The sequence below is a fragment of the Paroedura picta genome, chromosome 6, assembly GCF_049243985.1.
Source record: "Paroedura picta isolate Pp20150507F chromosome 6, Ppicta_v3.0, whole genome shotgun sequence".
In the NCBI taxonomy this organism is placed as follows: Eukaryota; Metazoa; Chordata; class Lepidosauria; order Squamata; family Gekkonidae; genus Paroedura; species Paroedura picta.
In genome coordinates this window covers 1,507,516-1,523,566 of record NC_135374.1, presented here as the reverse complement: position 1 = coordinate 1,523,566, position 16,051 = coordinate 1,507,516, and the positions used below count along the sequence as shown (strand labels likewise).

Below are 16,051 nucleotides of genomic sequence, written 5' to 3'. Positions count from 1 at the left end.
TGGGGGCAGCAGAGTCACCCCAAGCGGCAAGGGGCTGGGGTCCCCAAAGTGGCGCCCGCAGGCACCGTGCCACCGTGCCACCCACCTACCCACACCTTTCCTGGGGCCCACAGGAGCCAGACGGGGGCTTTGGACCAGGAAGGGTTCTGATGAGCTGTGATATTTCAAAAGCAGCTTTAGCAATGGTCCAAGGATCTCCACTGCCTTGATGTGAAGTGTTCACTTTGAAAGGGAACCTCTGTCGGAACTCTTGGAATCCACAGCCCGGCTCCCTCGCAGCCTCGGGCTGGAATAAATATGTGTCCCCAGGCTTGTAAAGGTTGGGGACCCCTGGCACAGCATCACCAGCCCAGGTTGCCTCTCGTGGAAACAAGGCTTGTAGGTGTCCCAGGCATACCGTTGCCTTTAGAGATGGGAGGCTGGACTGGAGGGACCCTCCCTGGCCTGACCCAGCAGGGCTCTTCTGAGGGTCTTCTCAGGGGAAGGCCTCGGCCTCTCTGCCCTGTGGCTGGCCCTGCAGAGGAACTGGCTGGCCCCTGGGTGAGACGGGAGGCTGGACTGGAGGGACCCTCCCTGGTCTGGCCCAGCAGGGCTCTCGTGAGGGTCTTCTCAGGGGAAGGCCTCGGCCTCTCTGCCCTGTGGCTGGCCCTGCAGAGGAACTGGCTGGCCCCTGGGTGAGACGGGAGGCTGGACTGGAGGGACCCTCCCTGGCCTGACCCAGCAGGGCACTTCTGAGGGTCTTCTCAGGGGAAGGCCTCGGCCTCTCTGCCCTGTGGCTGGCCCTGCAGAGGAACTGGCTGGCCCCTGGGTGAGACGGGAGGCTGGACTGGAGGGACCCTCCCTGGCCTGACCCAGCAGGGCACTTCTGAGGGTCTTCTCAGGGGAAGGCCTCGGCCTCTCTGCCCTGTGGCTGGCCCTGCAGAGGAACTGGCTGGCCCCTGGGTGAGACGGGAGGCTGGGCTGGAGGGACCCTCCCTGGCCTGACCCAGCAGGGCTCTTCTGAGGGTCTTCTCAGGGGAAGGCCTCGGCCTCTCTGCCCTGTGGCTGGCCCTGCAGAGGAACTGGCTGGCCCCTGGGTGAGACGGGAGGCTGGACTGGAGGGACCCTCCCTGGTCTTCTCAGGGGAAGGCTGGCCCTCCAGAGGAACTACAGGCTAGACTTGAAGGACCATTGGTCTGCTCTGTAAGGGCCCTTCCATGGTTCTTACGTTCCTCCCATTTACCACTGGATTTTGCACATAAAAGCACACCCACAAAATAACACGTTAGCCTCAAAGCCACGGTTCTTGCCTAACCACAGGATGCCAGCGAGGAGCCAGATAGTGGAGCAGTCACAGGTCTTGTCAGGCTGCTCCTGCTGTTCTTTGTTCCCTATGATACTTGCCCTAAAAATTAGGGATTGTCAGGGGAGATCCCTGAATGCCCCCAGTGCCCTGGGGATTCATACTTCCAGCTCTCTGTAATGTGTCTGGAGCTCTCTCTTTCCTCTCTCTCTCTCTCTCTCTCTTTCTCTCTCTCTGCTCATATTTACAAGAGAACGTGATAAATTCCGTATTGATTCCTTCTGTTGCCCTGTAAATTTTGCAAAAGATGATTAAATAGTGCAATAGAGTCTGCCAGCACCAGAGCTCAATATGTTGCATGCTGGCGATATCGACCCCCCGTATCCGAAGGCGGCGAGCTCTAAGCCCCGGCAGCCCCAAACCAGTAATTAAACTCCTGCGAGACCGGCCAGGATGTAAACGCCAATCATGTCACTGAGCCGAGGGCCCCAGCATGCCAACCCCAGGAACACAATAAGCACCTGGCCACCAGCTGGTTTATGTCTCTGTCGAAGCTTTTAAGGATAGTTTCCCCACAGGCTGGGGAACAAATGGAGCCCTCCAAAGTCTATGTGGGCACGGAGGGTTGGACACCGACATAACCGTTTGTAAGACATTTAATAGCCATATATAGAGAGAGAGAAATAAAAGAGAGAGTGCTTCTTTATACACGTGCCAGGCAGCAAAGGTACAAGAACCTCGGAAGAGCCCTGCTGGGTCAGGCCACGATACGTCCCTCCAGTCCAGCCTCCCGTATCACAAAGGGGCCAACCACAGGGCAGAGAGGCCGAGGCCTTCCCCTGAGAAGACCCTCAGAAGAGCCCTGCTGGGTCAGGCCAGGGAGGGTCCCTCCAGTCCAGCCTCCCGTCTCACCCAGGGGCCAGCCAGTTCCTCTGCAGGGCCAGCCACAGGGCAGAGAGGCCGAGGCCTTCCCCTGAGAAGACCCTCAGAAGAGCCCTGCTGGGTCAGGCCAGGGAGGGTCCCTCCAGTCCAGCCTCCCGTCTCACCCAGGGGCCAGCCACAGGGCAGAGAGGCCGAGGCCTTCCCCTGAGAAGACCCTCAGAAGAGCCCTGCTGGGTCAGGCCAGGGAGGGTCCCTCCAGTCCAGCCTCCCGTCTCACCCAGGGGCCAGCCAGTTCCTCTGCAGGGCCAGCCACAGGGCAGAGAGGCCGAGGCCTTCCCCTGAGAAGACCCTCAGAAGAGCCCTGCTGGGTCAGGCCAGGGAGGGTCCCTCCAGTCCAGCCTCCCGTCTCACCCAGGGGCCAGCCACAGGGCAGAGAGGCCGAGGCCTTCCCCTGAGAAGACCCTCAGAAGAGCCCTGCTGGGTCAGGCCAGGGAGGGTTCCTCCAGTCCAGCCTCCCGTCTCACCCAGGGGCCAGCCACAGGGCAGAGAGGCCGAGGCCTTCCCCTGAGAAGACCCTCAGAAGAGCCCTGCTGGGTCAGACCAGGGAGGGTCCCTCCAGTCCAGGCTCCCGTCTCACCCAGGGGCCAGCCAGTTCCTCTGCAGGGCCAGCCACAGGGCAGGGAGGCCGAGGCCTTCCCCTGAGAAGACCCTCAGAAGAGCCCTGCTGGGTCAGGCCAGGGAGGGTTCCTCCAGTCCAGCCTCCCGTCTCACCCAGGGGCCAGCCACAGGGCAGAGAGGCCGAGGCCTTCCCCTGAGAAGACCCTCAGAAGAGCCCTGCTGGGTCAGGCCAGGGAGGGTCCCTCCAGTCCAGCCTCCCGTCTCACCCAGGGGCCAGCCACTTCCTCTGCAGGGCCAGCCACAGGGCAGAGAGGCCGAGGCCTTCCCCTGAGAAGACCCTCAAAGAGCCCTGCTGGGTCAGACCAGGGAGGGTCCCTCCAGTCCAGCCTCCCGTCTCACCCAGGGGCCAGCCAGTTCCTCTGCAGGGCCAGCCACAGGGCAGAGAGGCCGAGGCCTTCCCCTGAGAAGACCCTCAGAAGAGCCCTGCTGGGTCAGGCCAGGGAGGGTCCCTCCAGTCCAGCCTCCCGTCTCCCCCAGGGGCCAGCCACTTCCTCTGCAGGGCCAGCCACAGGGCAGAGAGGCCGAGGCCTTCCCCTGAGAAGACCCTCAAAGAGCCCTGCTGGGTCAGACCAGGGAGGGTCCCTCCAGTCCAGCCTCCCGTCTCACCCAGGGGCCAGCCAGTTCCTCTGCAGGGCCAGCCACAGGGCAGAGAGGCCGAGGCCTTCCCCTGAGAAGACCCTCAGAAGAGCCCTGCTGGGTCAGGCCAGGGAGGGTCCCTCCAGTCCAGCCTCCCGTCTCACCCAGGGGCCAGCCAGTTCCTCTGCAGGGCCAGCCACAGGGCAGAGAGGCCGAGGCCTTCCCCTGAGAAGACCCTCAGAAGAGCCCTGCTGGGTCAGCCCAGGGAGGGTCCCTCCAGTCCAGCCTCCCGTCTCACCCAGGGGCCAGCCAGTTCCTCTGCAGGGCCAGCCACAGGGCAGAGAGGCCGAGGCCTTCCCCTGAGAATACCCTCAGAAGAGCCCTGCTGGGTCAGGCCAGGGAGGGTCCCTCCAGTCCAGCCTCCCGTCTCCCCCAGGGGCCAGCCAGTTCCTCTGCAGGGCCAGCCACAGGGCAGAGAGGCCGAGGCCTTCCCCTGAGAAGACCCTCAGAAGAGCCCTGCTGGGTCAGGCCAGGGAGGGTCCCTCCAGTCCAGCCTCCCGTCTCCCCCAGGGGCCAGCCAGTTCCTCTGCAGGGTCAGCCACAGGGCAGAGAGGCCGAGGCCTTCCCCTGAGAAGACCCTCAGAAGAGCCCTGCTGGGTCAGGCCAGGGAGGGTCCCTCCAGTCCAGCCTCCACTCTCACCCAGGGGCCAGCCAGTTCCTCTGCAGGGTCAGCCACAGGGCAGAGAGGCTGAGGCCTTCTTAAGGACCTCAGGAGAGCCCTGCTGGGTCAGGCCAGGGAGGGTCCCTCCAGTCCAGCCTCCCGTCTCCCCCAGGGGCCAGCCAGTTCCTCTGCAGGGCCAGAAACGGCAGAGAGGCCGAGGCCTTCCCCTGAGAAGACCCTCAGAAGAGCCCTGCTGGGTCAGGCCAGGGAGGGTCCCTGCAGTCCAGCCTCCCGTCTCACCCAAGGGCCAGCCAGTTCCTCTGCAGGGCCAGCCACAGGGCAGAGAGGCCGAGGCCTTCCCCTGAGAAGACCCTCAGAAGAGCCCTGCTGGGTCAGGCCAGGGAGGGTCCCTCCAGTCCAGCCTCCCGTCTCACCCAGGGGCCAGCCAGTTCCTCTGCAGGACCAGCCACAGGGCAGAGAGGCCGAGGCCTTCCCCTGAGAAGACCCTCAGAAGAGCCCTGCTGGGTCAGACCAGGGAGGGTCCCTCCAGTCCAGCCTCCCATCTCACCCAGGGGCCAGCCAGTTCCTCTGCAGGGCCAGCTACAGGGCTGCCAGTTCCTCCGCAGGCTGTAATCTGGAGATTTTTGATGTGTGTGGGGGCATCATCTGGGCATGAAATTGGGGCCTCTGTGGGTAGGCAGGTATTTGTGAGCTCTTGCATTGTGCAGAGGATTGGACTAGACGACCCTGGAGATCCCTTCCAGTTCTATGATTCTATGAAACGTTTGTGTATCTCTGTGTCTATGAATCTATCTATACACACACAGCCCCATATATGCAGAGCTGGCTTCCTTCAAGTCCTTAAAATGGTTCCTATATGGTTCCTATATACCTCTTCTGACAACAGGCTGATCTGTTTAAGCACCTCTTTATGATGAGCTTTAGCCAAAAATCGCCCTTTCTAATATGATGCACCAGCTGCTGTACCAGACTAATACTTGATGGTTATTGATCCTGTCCTCCTCTACAGGGCTGTTGGGAGGATTATGACAAGCATTTTGAATACTCCAGTGAGCTGCACAAGAGTTAAACTGTTGCTGTATAGAACAAGGACTCGAGTGGGAGGGGAAAGCCCACTGCACCCTGACAGCACTGGCTTCCTGCTGCCAGGGGCTCTCCTTCTCCCTTACACACATGCACACAACACACACTCAGGCCTTTGGTTCTTCACTTTGTTCATCCCATGCCATTCCCCCACCCCCTTGTACATTCTTTTTCTTTTCTGTTTTTTTTTGCCAATGTCTGCACATGCACAGATACTCCTGTCAACTGCTAGGGGTGGGGTAATTGCCCCCCAAGGCTGAAGTTTCTGCATGCGCAGTTGTCCCATGGGCCGCAGGGAAAATACTATGACATACCTGAAAAAACTTATTCAAATGGGTAGCCGTGTTGGTCTGAAGTAGCACAATGAAATCAGAGTCCAGGGGCACCTTGAAGACCAACAAAGATTTATTCAAGGTGTGAGCTTTTGAGTGCACTCTGTGCATGCACTCGAAAGCTCCCACCTTGAATAAATCTTTGTTGGTCTTCAAGGTGCCCCTGGACTCTGATTTTACAGAAAAAACGGAGAAGATCCTCACTGACCCACAGTGACCCAATGAGGTTTGTGCCTGCTCCCACTCCTCCAGGGCAGCTGGGCATCGCTTAAAAGTCGGGGTGGGGGCAGAAGGGGACTTTGGCATGCTGGAGTGTCCTAGAGAGGGCAAAGGAACTCTGTCCCCCTCTGTGCATTTTACTGCCAGATTCAAGGCTAGATTTCCTGGGGGCTTTGCCAGCCCTGAACTTTATCGACCATTGTTTGGAGACATAAAGGCCTGTGGCTTTTGCGCATGCTCAGAGAACTAGCTAGCATCATGGGCACGCACCACTCGCTTTGAGGCATCCGTATCCCCAAACCAGATGTGTGGGGAGAGGGGCCTGCGTCCGCTCTCCCTGGCGGAGGTCTCCCTGGCAGTGTCTCGGCATGGCTGAGTCCGACAAGCGCCACGGGCAGGGAGGACTGGAACGGCGCCAGCCCTCTCTTCCACGGAGCGGCCAAAGGAGGGTTTGTGCTGCCCCATAACGGAAGGCCGCCTGTTTTACTGGGGGGAAAGGGTGATCGTGTTAATCCAATCAGAGGGAGGCTCGGGAGGGCAGGTGTCTCTCCCCATTACTCTAACTAGCCAGGCCGAGCAATCAGGGTGTCAGGGCTCATAAGGAGTGAGTCCTGATGACACACCGCCGTCCCTGGTATTCTTCCGGCGCACGTCGGGCAGCCCTGGCGCTTGGGACGAGGCAAGCGACACGCACTTGTGTGTGCATGTGCCTGTTTGGGCTGGGGCTGTTTGGAGAAGAAGTGATACTGCAGTTTCTCCCCTGTTGTCATTGATTTTTTAAAAACTGGTCATATCAGAAAGTAGTTCTGGGAAGGTCCTCCCAGGGCAGGAGTCCCCGGCTGTTTTGAGTCACCCTTGGAAGACACAGAAGGGGGCCGTGGGAGGCAGAGCAGAAGGAGAGTTAGTTTTTTATGCCCCACTTTCACTGCCTGAACAAGTCTCAGAGCGGCTTCCAGTTGCCCCCCTTCCTCTCCCCGCAACAGACATCTTGTAAGGGAGGAGAGGCTGAGAGAGCCCTGAGATTGTTGAAGAAGAAGAAGAGCTGGTTCTTATAGGCCGCTTTTCCCTACCTGAAGGAGTCTCAAAGCGGCTTATAATCACCTTCCCTTTTCTCTCCCCACAACAGACACCCTAGGAGGTGGGTGAGGCTGAGAGAGCCCTGAGATTGCTGAAGAAGAAGAAGAGTTGGTTCTTATATGCCACTTTTCTCTACCCGAAGGAGTCTCAAAGCGGCTTTCAATCTCCTTCCCTTTCCTCTCCCCACAACAGACACCCTGTGAGGAGGGTGAGGCTGAGAGAGCCCTGAGATTGTTGAAGAACAAGAGCTGGTTCTTATAGGCCACTTTTCCCTACCTGAAGGAGTCTCAAAGCGGCTTATAATCACCTTCCCTTTTCTCTCCCCACAACAGACACCCTAGGAGGTGGGTGAGGATGAGAGAGCCCTGAGATTACTGAAGAAGAAGAAGAAGTTGGTTTTTATATGCTGCTTTTCTGAACCTGAAGGAGTCTCAAAGCGGCTTCCAGTCGCCTTCCCTTTCCTCTCCCCACAACAGACACCCTGTGAGGGAGGGAGGCTGAGGGAGCCCTGAGATTACTGAAGAAGAAGAGTTGGTTCTTATATGCCACTTTTCTGTATCCAAAGGAGTCTCCAAGTGGCTTCCAGTCGCCTTCCCTTCCTCTCCCCAAACCAGACACCCTGTGAGGGAGGTGAGGCTGAGAGGACACTGAGAAAACTGCTCTAACAGGACTGTGACTGGTCCAAGGTCCCCCAGCTGGCTGCATATGGAGGAGGAGTGGGGCATAATGCCCTGCTCTCCAGATTAGAGGCTGCCCCTCTTAACCCCGACACCATTCCCAAATGGTTCCTGCTGCTTTGAAGATCCTGGGGTTGTGGGGAGGGGCAGCCGCTGCCCAAATCAAATTCTTTAAAATCAGCTCCGCCTCCCAGGTCTCCCGTGGCCAGTCAGAAGCCTTGTTGGCCCAAGCCCCACCTGCTCTGTAAAGCCCTTGGTGGGCACTACAGCTGGTGCCAGTGGGCCCTGGGACGGCCACGGGCAGCATGCTGGGAGCCCTTCTTTAGAGCCACAGAGCTGGAGAAGAAGGCCAGCGGCAAAGAGGGATGGTCCACTTGCTCGGACCTCCCCGGTCCCGCCAACCGATGCAGGCCACCCAGTGCCTTGAGGAGAGCACAGTCTGAAGTGGCTACGCAGGAATCGCACCAGATCCCTCCGTTGCTAGAGACAGCCTTGCTGGACTAGATGCCCTCTATGGGCCCTTCCAACTCTGTGATTCTCTGCTTCTACTGACCGGGTTCAGCTCCACCATGTTCATGGCCCCTTCTTGAGTGGGTGGGCCTGGCAAGAATTATCGTGCCACTTTGCAGCCTCTTCTCTTCTAAGCGGAAACAGCCTGAATGCTTTAGCCCTGGCTCGTGATTTCATGGCATGATAGAACAACCACCCTAAGAGGTAGGCACCCACCCTCTCCTCAGAAAGCATGGCCATAAACGAGAAAGGAGGTGGCTGATGGGACTCAGGAAGAAGCCATCACTCACTTGGTCTTCTACCAAATATTCTTGGGGGAATTTTTTTGCTACAGCGTTATGGTGGAGGGTCCCCCCGGCTCTTAGAGTTTGCGGAAACCTTTGGAATATGCAAGTGCATTGTGAGCATCAGTGCAGAAAGGATGCTGTAGCTTCCCATCCGTTACACCAGGGGTAGTCAAACTGCGGCCCTCCAGATGTCCATGGACTACAATTCCCAGGAGCCCCTGCCAGCAAATGCTGGCAGGGGCTCCTGGGAATTGTAGTCCATGGACATCTGGAGGGCCGCAGTTTGACTACCCTTGCATTACACAGTGAGGACCCTCGTGCTGTGGGGACAGTCGCTACCAAAGCACCAGTTTTTTTAAAATCTGCACAGCCACTTGAATCGCCAGTGGCTAACATAGGAGGCCCTTCCTGCCCACAGGCACTTCTTAAAAACACAGGGCATCAAAGATGGTGGAGACCAAGACGGAGGAGGAAAGGCTGGGGGAGCTTGGCCTGCTTAGCCTGGAGAGGAGGCGGCTGAGAGGGGATCTGAGAACCATCTTCGAGTATTTTAAAGGCTGCCATGTAGAGGATGGAGCAGAGTTGTTCTCTCTTGCCCCAGAGGGACAGACCAGATCCAATGGGATGAAATTAATGCAAAAGAAATTCCATCTAAATATGCGGAAGAAGTTCCTGAAAGATAGAGCGGTTCCTCAGTGGAACAGGCTTCCTCGGGAGGTGGTGGGTTCTCCATCTCTGGAGATTTTTAAAGAGAGGCTGGAGAGTCATCTGACGGAGAGGCTGATTCTGTGAAGGTTCAAGGGGGTAGCAGGTGACAGTGGAGGAGCGAGAAGGTTGGGAGTGTCCTGCACAGTGCAGGGGGTTGGACTAGATGACCCTGGAGGGCCCTTCCAACTCTAGGATTCTATGATTCCAGGTTTGGGACTAGGAAAGGTGGTGGTGGGTGTCATGGTGCCCCCAGGCACAAGACTGGGGACCCCTATTGACGGCTGTAAAAGCGCATTGACCGTTAGCCATGATTGTTGACTAGAAACAAACCAATTTAAAAAGGATGCACAATTGGCCACTGAGGAAGGCCCTGGGGGGCGAATCATGGAAGGTCTCGTGTCGGTCTTTTGACATGCTCATGTAGGGAATTATTACAGTTTATGTAAAGCTTGTCCTGGCGCTTAATGCAGCCTGATATTCAGACCTGATGTTTTTAATTTTACTATTGTGATATTATTTTATCTGCTGTACGTGACCCTTGGAGCATTTTCTGTTAAAAGGAGTGTCAGTTGCTGGGGAAAATATAGTAGGAAGCAGCTTTAAATCGTTAGCTATACTGATTTTAGATCATAGAATCATAGAATCTGAACTATTCCAGGTGTGGTCTGACCAGTGCCGTATACAATGGGACTATGACATCTTGTGATTTTGATGTGATGCCCCTGTTGATACAGCCCAAAATGGCATTCGCCTTTTTTACATCACACTGCCTGCTCATGTTTAGTTTACAGTCCACAAGTACCCCAAGGTCTCGTTCACACACAGTGCTACCTAGAAGCATATCCCCCATCCAGTAGGCATGCTTTTCATTTTTCTGACCCAGATGCAGAACTTTACACTTATCTTTATTAAATTGCATCTTGTTCTCATTGGCTCATTTTTCCATTGTGTTCAGATCTCGTTGAACTCTGTCTCTATCTTCCGGAGTATTTGCCAGTCCTCCCAATTTGGTGTCATCTGCAAACTTGATGAGTAGTCCCTCCACCCCCTCATCTAGATCATTAATAAATATGTTAAAAAGTACCGGGCCGAGCACCGAACCCTGAGGTACCCCGCTACTCACCTCTCTCCAGTCTGATGAAACACCATTGACAACAACTCTTTGAGTGCGGTTCTCTAACCAATTCCCTATCCACCTGACTATCTGAAAATCCAGATTGCAGTCCTTCAACTTATCCATCAGAACATCATGGGGAACCTTGTCAAAAGCTTTACTAAAATCCAAGTAAACGACATCAACCAAATTTCCCCGATCCAGCAAACCTGTTACTTGGTCAAAAAAGGAAACCAGGTTGGTCTGGCAGGACCTGTTGGAGACCAATCCATGCTGACTTCCTTGGATCACCAAATTGTCCTCCAGATGTTTGCAGATCGCTCCCTTTAATATCTGCTCCATTATCTTCCCCACAACAGAGGTCAGAGTCACTGGTCTGTAGTTTCCCGGGTCATCCTTCCTCCCTTTTTTGAAGATCGGATCCTAGAGTAGAAAGGGGTCTTCTAGTCCAACCCCCTGAACTATGCAGGACACTCACAGCCCTCTCGCTCCTCCACTGTCACCTGCCACCCCCTTGAGCCTTCACAGAATCAGATGATTTTAAAACTTGAAAGCGAGCGGGTTTTTAACTGTTAAACGCCGTAGTGATCCACCCCAAGACCGTTCAGGGAGAGGTGGCCTCTAAGCCCCAGCATAATGAATAAATAAGTAAATAGATGAATAAATAAATCAAACAAATAAGTTTTGCATGCCACTTGTGGGCTTCTCTGTGTCATCGCGCTGATCGCCCTTGGAAAGAGAGGGGGTCCTCTGTGCGGGGTCCCCCCTCCCCCATTTTCTCTTGCCCAGCTGGGTCCTCCTTCCCCCACCCCAGCGTCATTAAGCGGCACCGGAGACCACCCGAGCGCGCGGGGCCCCTCCCTGGTCCCCACCCCAAGCCCTCCTATTGACAGTTATCCGGAATCCGAAGGAATTCAAGACAAATGATTAAGAGGACGGAGTTAATAAAATTTGAAAAATTGAGGCCTGTCACTCGGCTAAACTTTTTTCAATACCACCGACAGGAAACATATTTCCCCAATGAGTGACCTTCCGCAGCTGCGCTGGTTGTGCGCGGCTGCGGCGTGGGGCGGCCGGCCTGCTATTTATCAAATATTATAAGCTGGAGCCGGCTAATGCACGCGCTGCCTCGGTGGGTGGGGAGGGGGGAGGAGAAGGGCGGATGCCGTGAGGGGCCCGGGGCGTTGCCCAGGTGTCCATTCTCTGCTCGACAGACGGCCTGTGGGAGGTGACGGATGGCCTGCCTGCGGACGGCTGCGAGGTTGGCGCACGACAGGCCACCGCGGCCCACGGCAGGCCCCGCTCCTTAGGGCAGCTGCCCCAGCGCCGCAGAAGGGCCGGCGGGGTCAGGCCAGGGCTCCGGAGCAACCAGCGGCCGCCTCCGCTTCTGACACCCAGATATTTATTAAAGCATAATATTTTATTGCCCACCGGTACCGGAGGTGGAGATCGACCGGGCGGCAGGAGTCTGGTTCTATCAATTATTGCTGCAATTAGTCAAGTCGTCAGAGCCATTAACGGGGGGATTAGGCCAATATTGGTTAGCCGTTATTAATAGATCTAAGGGAGGAAATGGGGGGGGGGGGTGGAGAGAGCCGGCCTGAAAGATGCCCTCCTGGGGGGGGGGGAGTGCAGAGCAAACTTTCGCTCTTGGAATGGAGGCGAACTGTTTGGCAACCACAGAAGCGGCCGGGGGACTGTGGGGCTGCCTCTTTAAGAGCTGCCGGGTGGCCACAGGCCGGCCGTCTGCCTTCTCCCCTGTCCCGATCTCGGTCTTCATTGGATGCGACAGGCCTCAGGGCCAAAACGACTCTGCGCCGGATGTTTATGGAGCTCATTTTTCATTCTGTAAGCAAATATAGATCCCTTACGCTGGATCGCAGAGACGGCTCATTTCTCTGTCTGTCCCTCGCTCCCTTCTCCCGCTTTGCTGAAGTCTCGGCAGGGTGCTTGAAAGATGGAGCACAGAGGCGACGGCTGGAGGATCCTGGGTTCAAATCCGTGCTCAGTTGTGATGGTCACTGGGTGACCCGGGGCCACCCGCTGTCTCTGCACCAGACTCTGCCTCCCCTAAAATCATAGAATCCTAGAGTTGGAAGGGACCTCCTGGGTCATCAAGTCCAGCCCCCTGCACTATAATCTCCTCTAGTTATTGTTATCAACATAGCTTCATCACACGTAAATGCCTGTTGTTACCTGCCCTGAGCCAACCAGGAAAGGTGGGCTACAAAAAATTAAATTGGTGTTGTTGCTATATCACTTGGGGGGCTTCTGGATCTTTAGCCGCAGTAGCCAGGAGCGCCCTTCACCAGCCTGGGCGGGCAAGCCGGCTGCAGCTCTTCCTGGGCAGAAGAGGGCTTGCTCTGCATTTCATGCCCTGCTAGCATCTGATCTCCTCTCCGCTGCATTTTGGACCAGCTGTAGTTTTTGGGTCAAGGCTAAGGGCAGGCCTGCGTAGAGCGAGTTACAGAGGTGACTGTCACGTGGATCACTGTGGCTAGGCGTTCCGGGACCAGGTAGGGTGCTAGTAGCTTGGCTTGCCGGAGGTGGTAAAATGCCAGCCATGCTACCTTTGTGACCGGGGCTTCCATTGTGAGGGAAGCGTCCAGAATCACGCCCAGGTTTCTGGCGGAGTGGGGCACTGTTAGCTGCACTCCCTCCAGATTGGACAGGCATGTGTAATGGCTGAAAGTGGCAGCTTCTAACCTGGCCAGCAGGGTTTGATTCTCCACTCCTCCATGTACAACCAGCTGGTTGACACTGGGCTAGTTACAGTCCTGCTCGAGCAGTTCTCACAGAGCTCTCTCAGCCTCCCCTCTCTCCCAGGGTGTCTGTTGTGGGGAGAGGAAGGGAAGGCTACTGGAAGCCGCTGTGAGACTCATTCAGGTAGTAAAAAGCGAGTATAAAAAGCAACTCTTCTTCCTCCTCCTCCTCCTCCCCCGGAGGTCCACAGGAGCAAGTTTTTGGTCTCCAGAGAAGAAGCTGAGAGGCTGCTTCTGCAGGGAGGGGTGCAGATCTCTACACCCAAGAGCCCCCCCCCCGTTTCTCCCCGCCCCGCTTTGACCTGCTCTTTTCCTGCCATCACACATTGTCCTTCGGGGTCCCTGCAGCCCCACAACTGCGTTTGGCAACAGTTGAGGTCACGAGCCAAGAGCGCTCTGTCTAATTGCGGCCACGACCGGGCTGCGGGAGCGCTGTAAGCCCGCGGGCAGGTCGGCGGGGGAGGCATTCACTTCCCGCTCGCTTTCGCTCCCCTCGTCCTGCAAACGGGTTTCCCTTGGCAAGGCCATTGTTCCCGGTGCTCTCTCCCTTTTGTTGGGTCCTCGGACATCCGCCCGCCTCACTGCTGGGGGGCCCCGGGCCCTTTCTGAGCCGAGCCCCGGTCAGAGCAAAGGTTAAAGAGGGTGTCGGAGAGCCGAGAGGCCGCAAGCTGCACGCCGGGCCTGCCGCCCTCCTCCGTCCCCCGGGCTGAGCTCCTCTTCTTCCCTTCCAGGTGCCAACCCCCTGCAGAGGAATGAGATGGGGCACACGGCCGTGGATTACGCCCGGGAAGGAGAGGTCATGAAGCTCCTGAAAGCGTCTCAGACAAAGGTGGGTGAGCCCAGATTCCGTTTGCGAGAGCAGATGGGAGACAGGCCCGGGAGGGTGGGAGACTGGAGCCGCTCTTAGAGGAGGGGGCTCTGGCAAAACGGCTCTGGGACCCTAAAGCCCTTGGAACCTGGGCGGCCCTGAGTAGTGTCTTGCGGAGAGATCGGGGGCATGGCGGCATGGCCATTCTCCTTCCCCGGCCTCCTTGAGCCCTTGGAATTCTGACGCAGCAGAGGTGACAGCCCCAACCAAAAGGGCAGCTCCAGAAGGGCATGAAGCTGGGCACACAGCGGCTGCTGCAGCTGACCTTCAGCCTCAGGGCTGGGGCAGCAGCTTCTGCCAAAGTAGGGGCTTTAAAAATGTGTACAGCCAATCAGGTGGCCGGGGGCCTGTCAGAAGCGCTGCTTGGCAGAGGTCCTGTCCACTTTCTAGGAACACTAGGCCAAGAAAAGTGTCACCGGGCACCCTGGTGCCCGTGGGAGGCTTGTTGGGGACCCCTGCTCTGGCCAAAAACACAGCGTCACGGAATGCAAGTGGGTTTTCTGCCGTTTGTGAAGCAGGGCCGCCCCAACTGTGGTTATTTTTCCTATGCCTGTGGACTACAGTTCCCATGAGCACCTGCCAGAACAATTTGTGGGAATTGTAGTCCATGGAAATCTAGCGAGCAGCACTTTGGCCATCCCAGTCTAAAGGGTGCCTCCCTTCAGGAATTTGCCACTTTGTATGGGGCTGAACTGACCATTGCTGGCTGGGGTAAGAGACTTGGGGTTATACAAGAGTCAAGATTACTGCTTGCAAATCAAGTATATATTGCAAATCAAGGTTTTATACCTCACTTTTCACTGCCCGAAGGAGTGTCAGGGCAGCTTAGAATCACCTTCCCTTCCTCTCCCCACAACAGACGCCCTGTGAGGTAGGTGAGTAGCCGTGCATGTGAACGAGATTTTGGGGTGCAGGTAGATTGTGAGTGAAATGTCAGCACACCGCATGATGCAGCGGCAAAAAAGGCTAATGTGGTCTGGGGGTCTATCACCAGCAGAAGCATAAGATCCAAATTGCAAGGTTCAGAGTCCCCCCTGTAATCTGGATTGGTGAGGCCACCCCTGGAGTCCTGTGTGCAGTTCTGCAGGCCTCACTTCCCAAAGGATGTGGACAGAACGGGGCGGGTGCAGAAGAGGGCAAGGAGGATGACCCAGGCGTGTGAGGAAAGGCTGAGGGACTTGGAGAAGAGGAGGCAGCCGCAGGCGGGATGGGGTGGGATGGCTCTCCTGAAGTCTTCTGTGACTGGATAAACACTTTGCCAGGGATGCTTCAGGCTGCTCCTGCCTTGAGCAGGGGGTTGGACTGGATGGCCTCGATGGACCCTTCCAGTCCTTTGATTCTGCCTCTCTAGGAGCAGGAGAGAGACAATCCACGAACAAGGCTCAGAAGCGGCCCAGAAGCCCAACGGCCCTCCCGCGGCTGGGCCAATAACGCTCCCCGTACCGCAGGGGAAGGAGAGAGAAGCGATGCTCAGGGTGGGACGATTTGTGGCCGGCGTGCGCCTACAATCCGGCCGTCTCCAGAGCTGCTTCGTGATGAATATACAGCTGGGGGGGATTGGATGGTAGAGGCCCTGCCAGCCCCACTTTCCCTGCCTGGAGCCCACCGAGAGTCTTTGAGAATTTATTGCCCATTTTAATCACCGCTGGAGAATGAATTGGTGGCGCTATTAACAGAGTAGACATGGCCCATCGATTTTATTTACATACGCCGGTGCCAAAGCAGCGGCGGAAGGGGCCTTCCCATATGCAGACGCTGTCTCTTTTTTAGGAGAGCTCTCCCCTCACCTGCGCCAGGTGTGTCCCACTCTTGGGAAGAGTCGTGGGAAGGCACGAGGCAGCAGGCCCTTGTAGCGAGGCTTGTCGGTTGTTTATCCCCCCCCACACACACACACACATAGCAGAGGGAACGTGGCTCAGTGTTGGGCAGGCAGAAGGTCCCCGGTTCAATCCCCGGCAGCATCTCCAGGGAAAGACCTCCGGCCAGGGCCTGAGAGAGCCACTGCCCGTCTGGGGTCCTGATGCAATAGAAGGCAGTTTTGTGAGTCCCGTCGGCCGCTGCTTATTCCGTCTCATCCCAAAAGCAGCTTACGGGGCAGATGTTGTGCTGCTGCAGGACAGGCCAAGTGGCAGGAGCCAGCTGTTGCCTCTGTGCCGTTTCTCAGCAGTGGGGCACGTCGGGGGGGCATCGGGAGCAGGGGGCTGCTTTCCCAGTTTGCTGTTGCCTGTGCCCCCCTCACGGCCCTGATAGTTCTTGGGGGCCGCCCTGGTGGGCTTCCGACATCTGATGGGATCCGGCTTGCCAGGGTTGCCGG

General features: G+C 56.9%; 1 protein-coding gene across 1 annotated transcript in view; it reads left to right on the top strand.

Moving 5' to 3' along the window:
* The window catches only part of CLPB (ClpB family mitochondrial disaggregase), a 75,620-nt gene that overhangs the window by 32,710 nt on the left and 26,859 nt on the right, over window positions 1-16,051 (top strand). Inside the window, exon 6 of the mRNA XM_077341140.1 lies at window positions 13,601-13,698. Within this exon, the coding sequence (XP_077197255.1) occupies window positions 13,601-13,698 (98 nt within the window). The remainder of the gene's footprint in view (window positions 1-13,600; window positions 13,699-16,051) is intronic.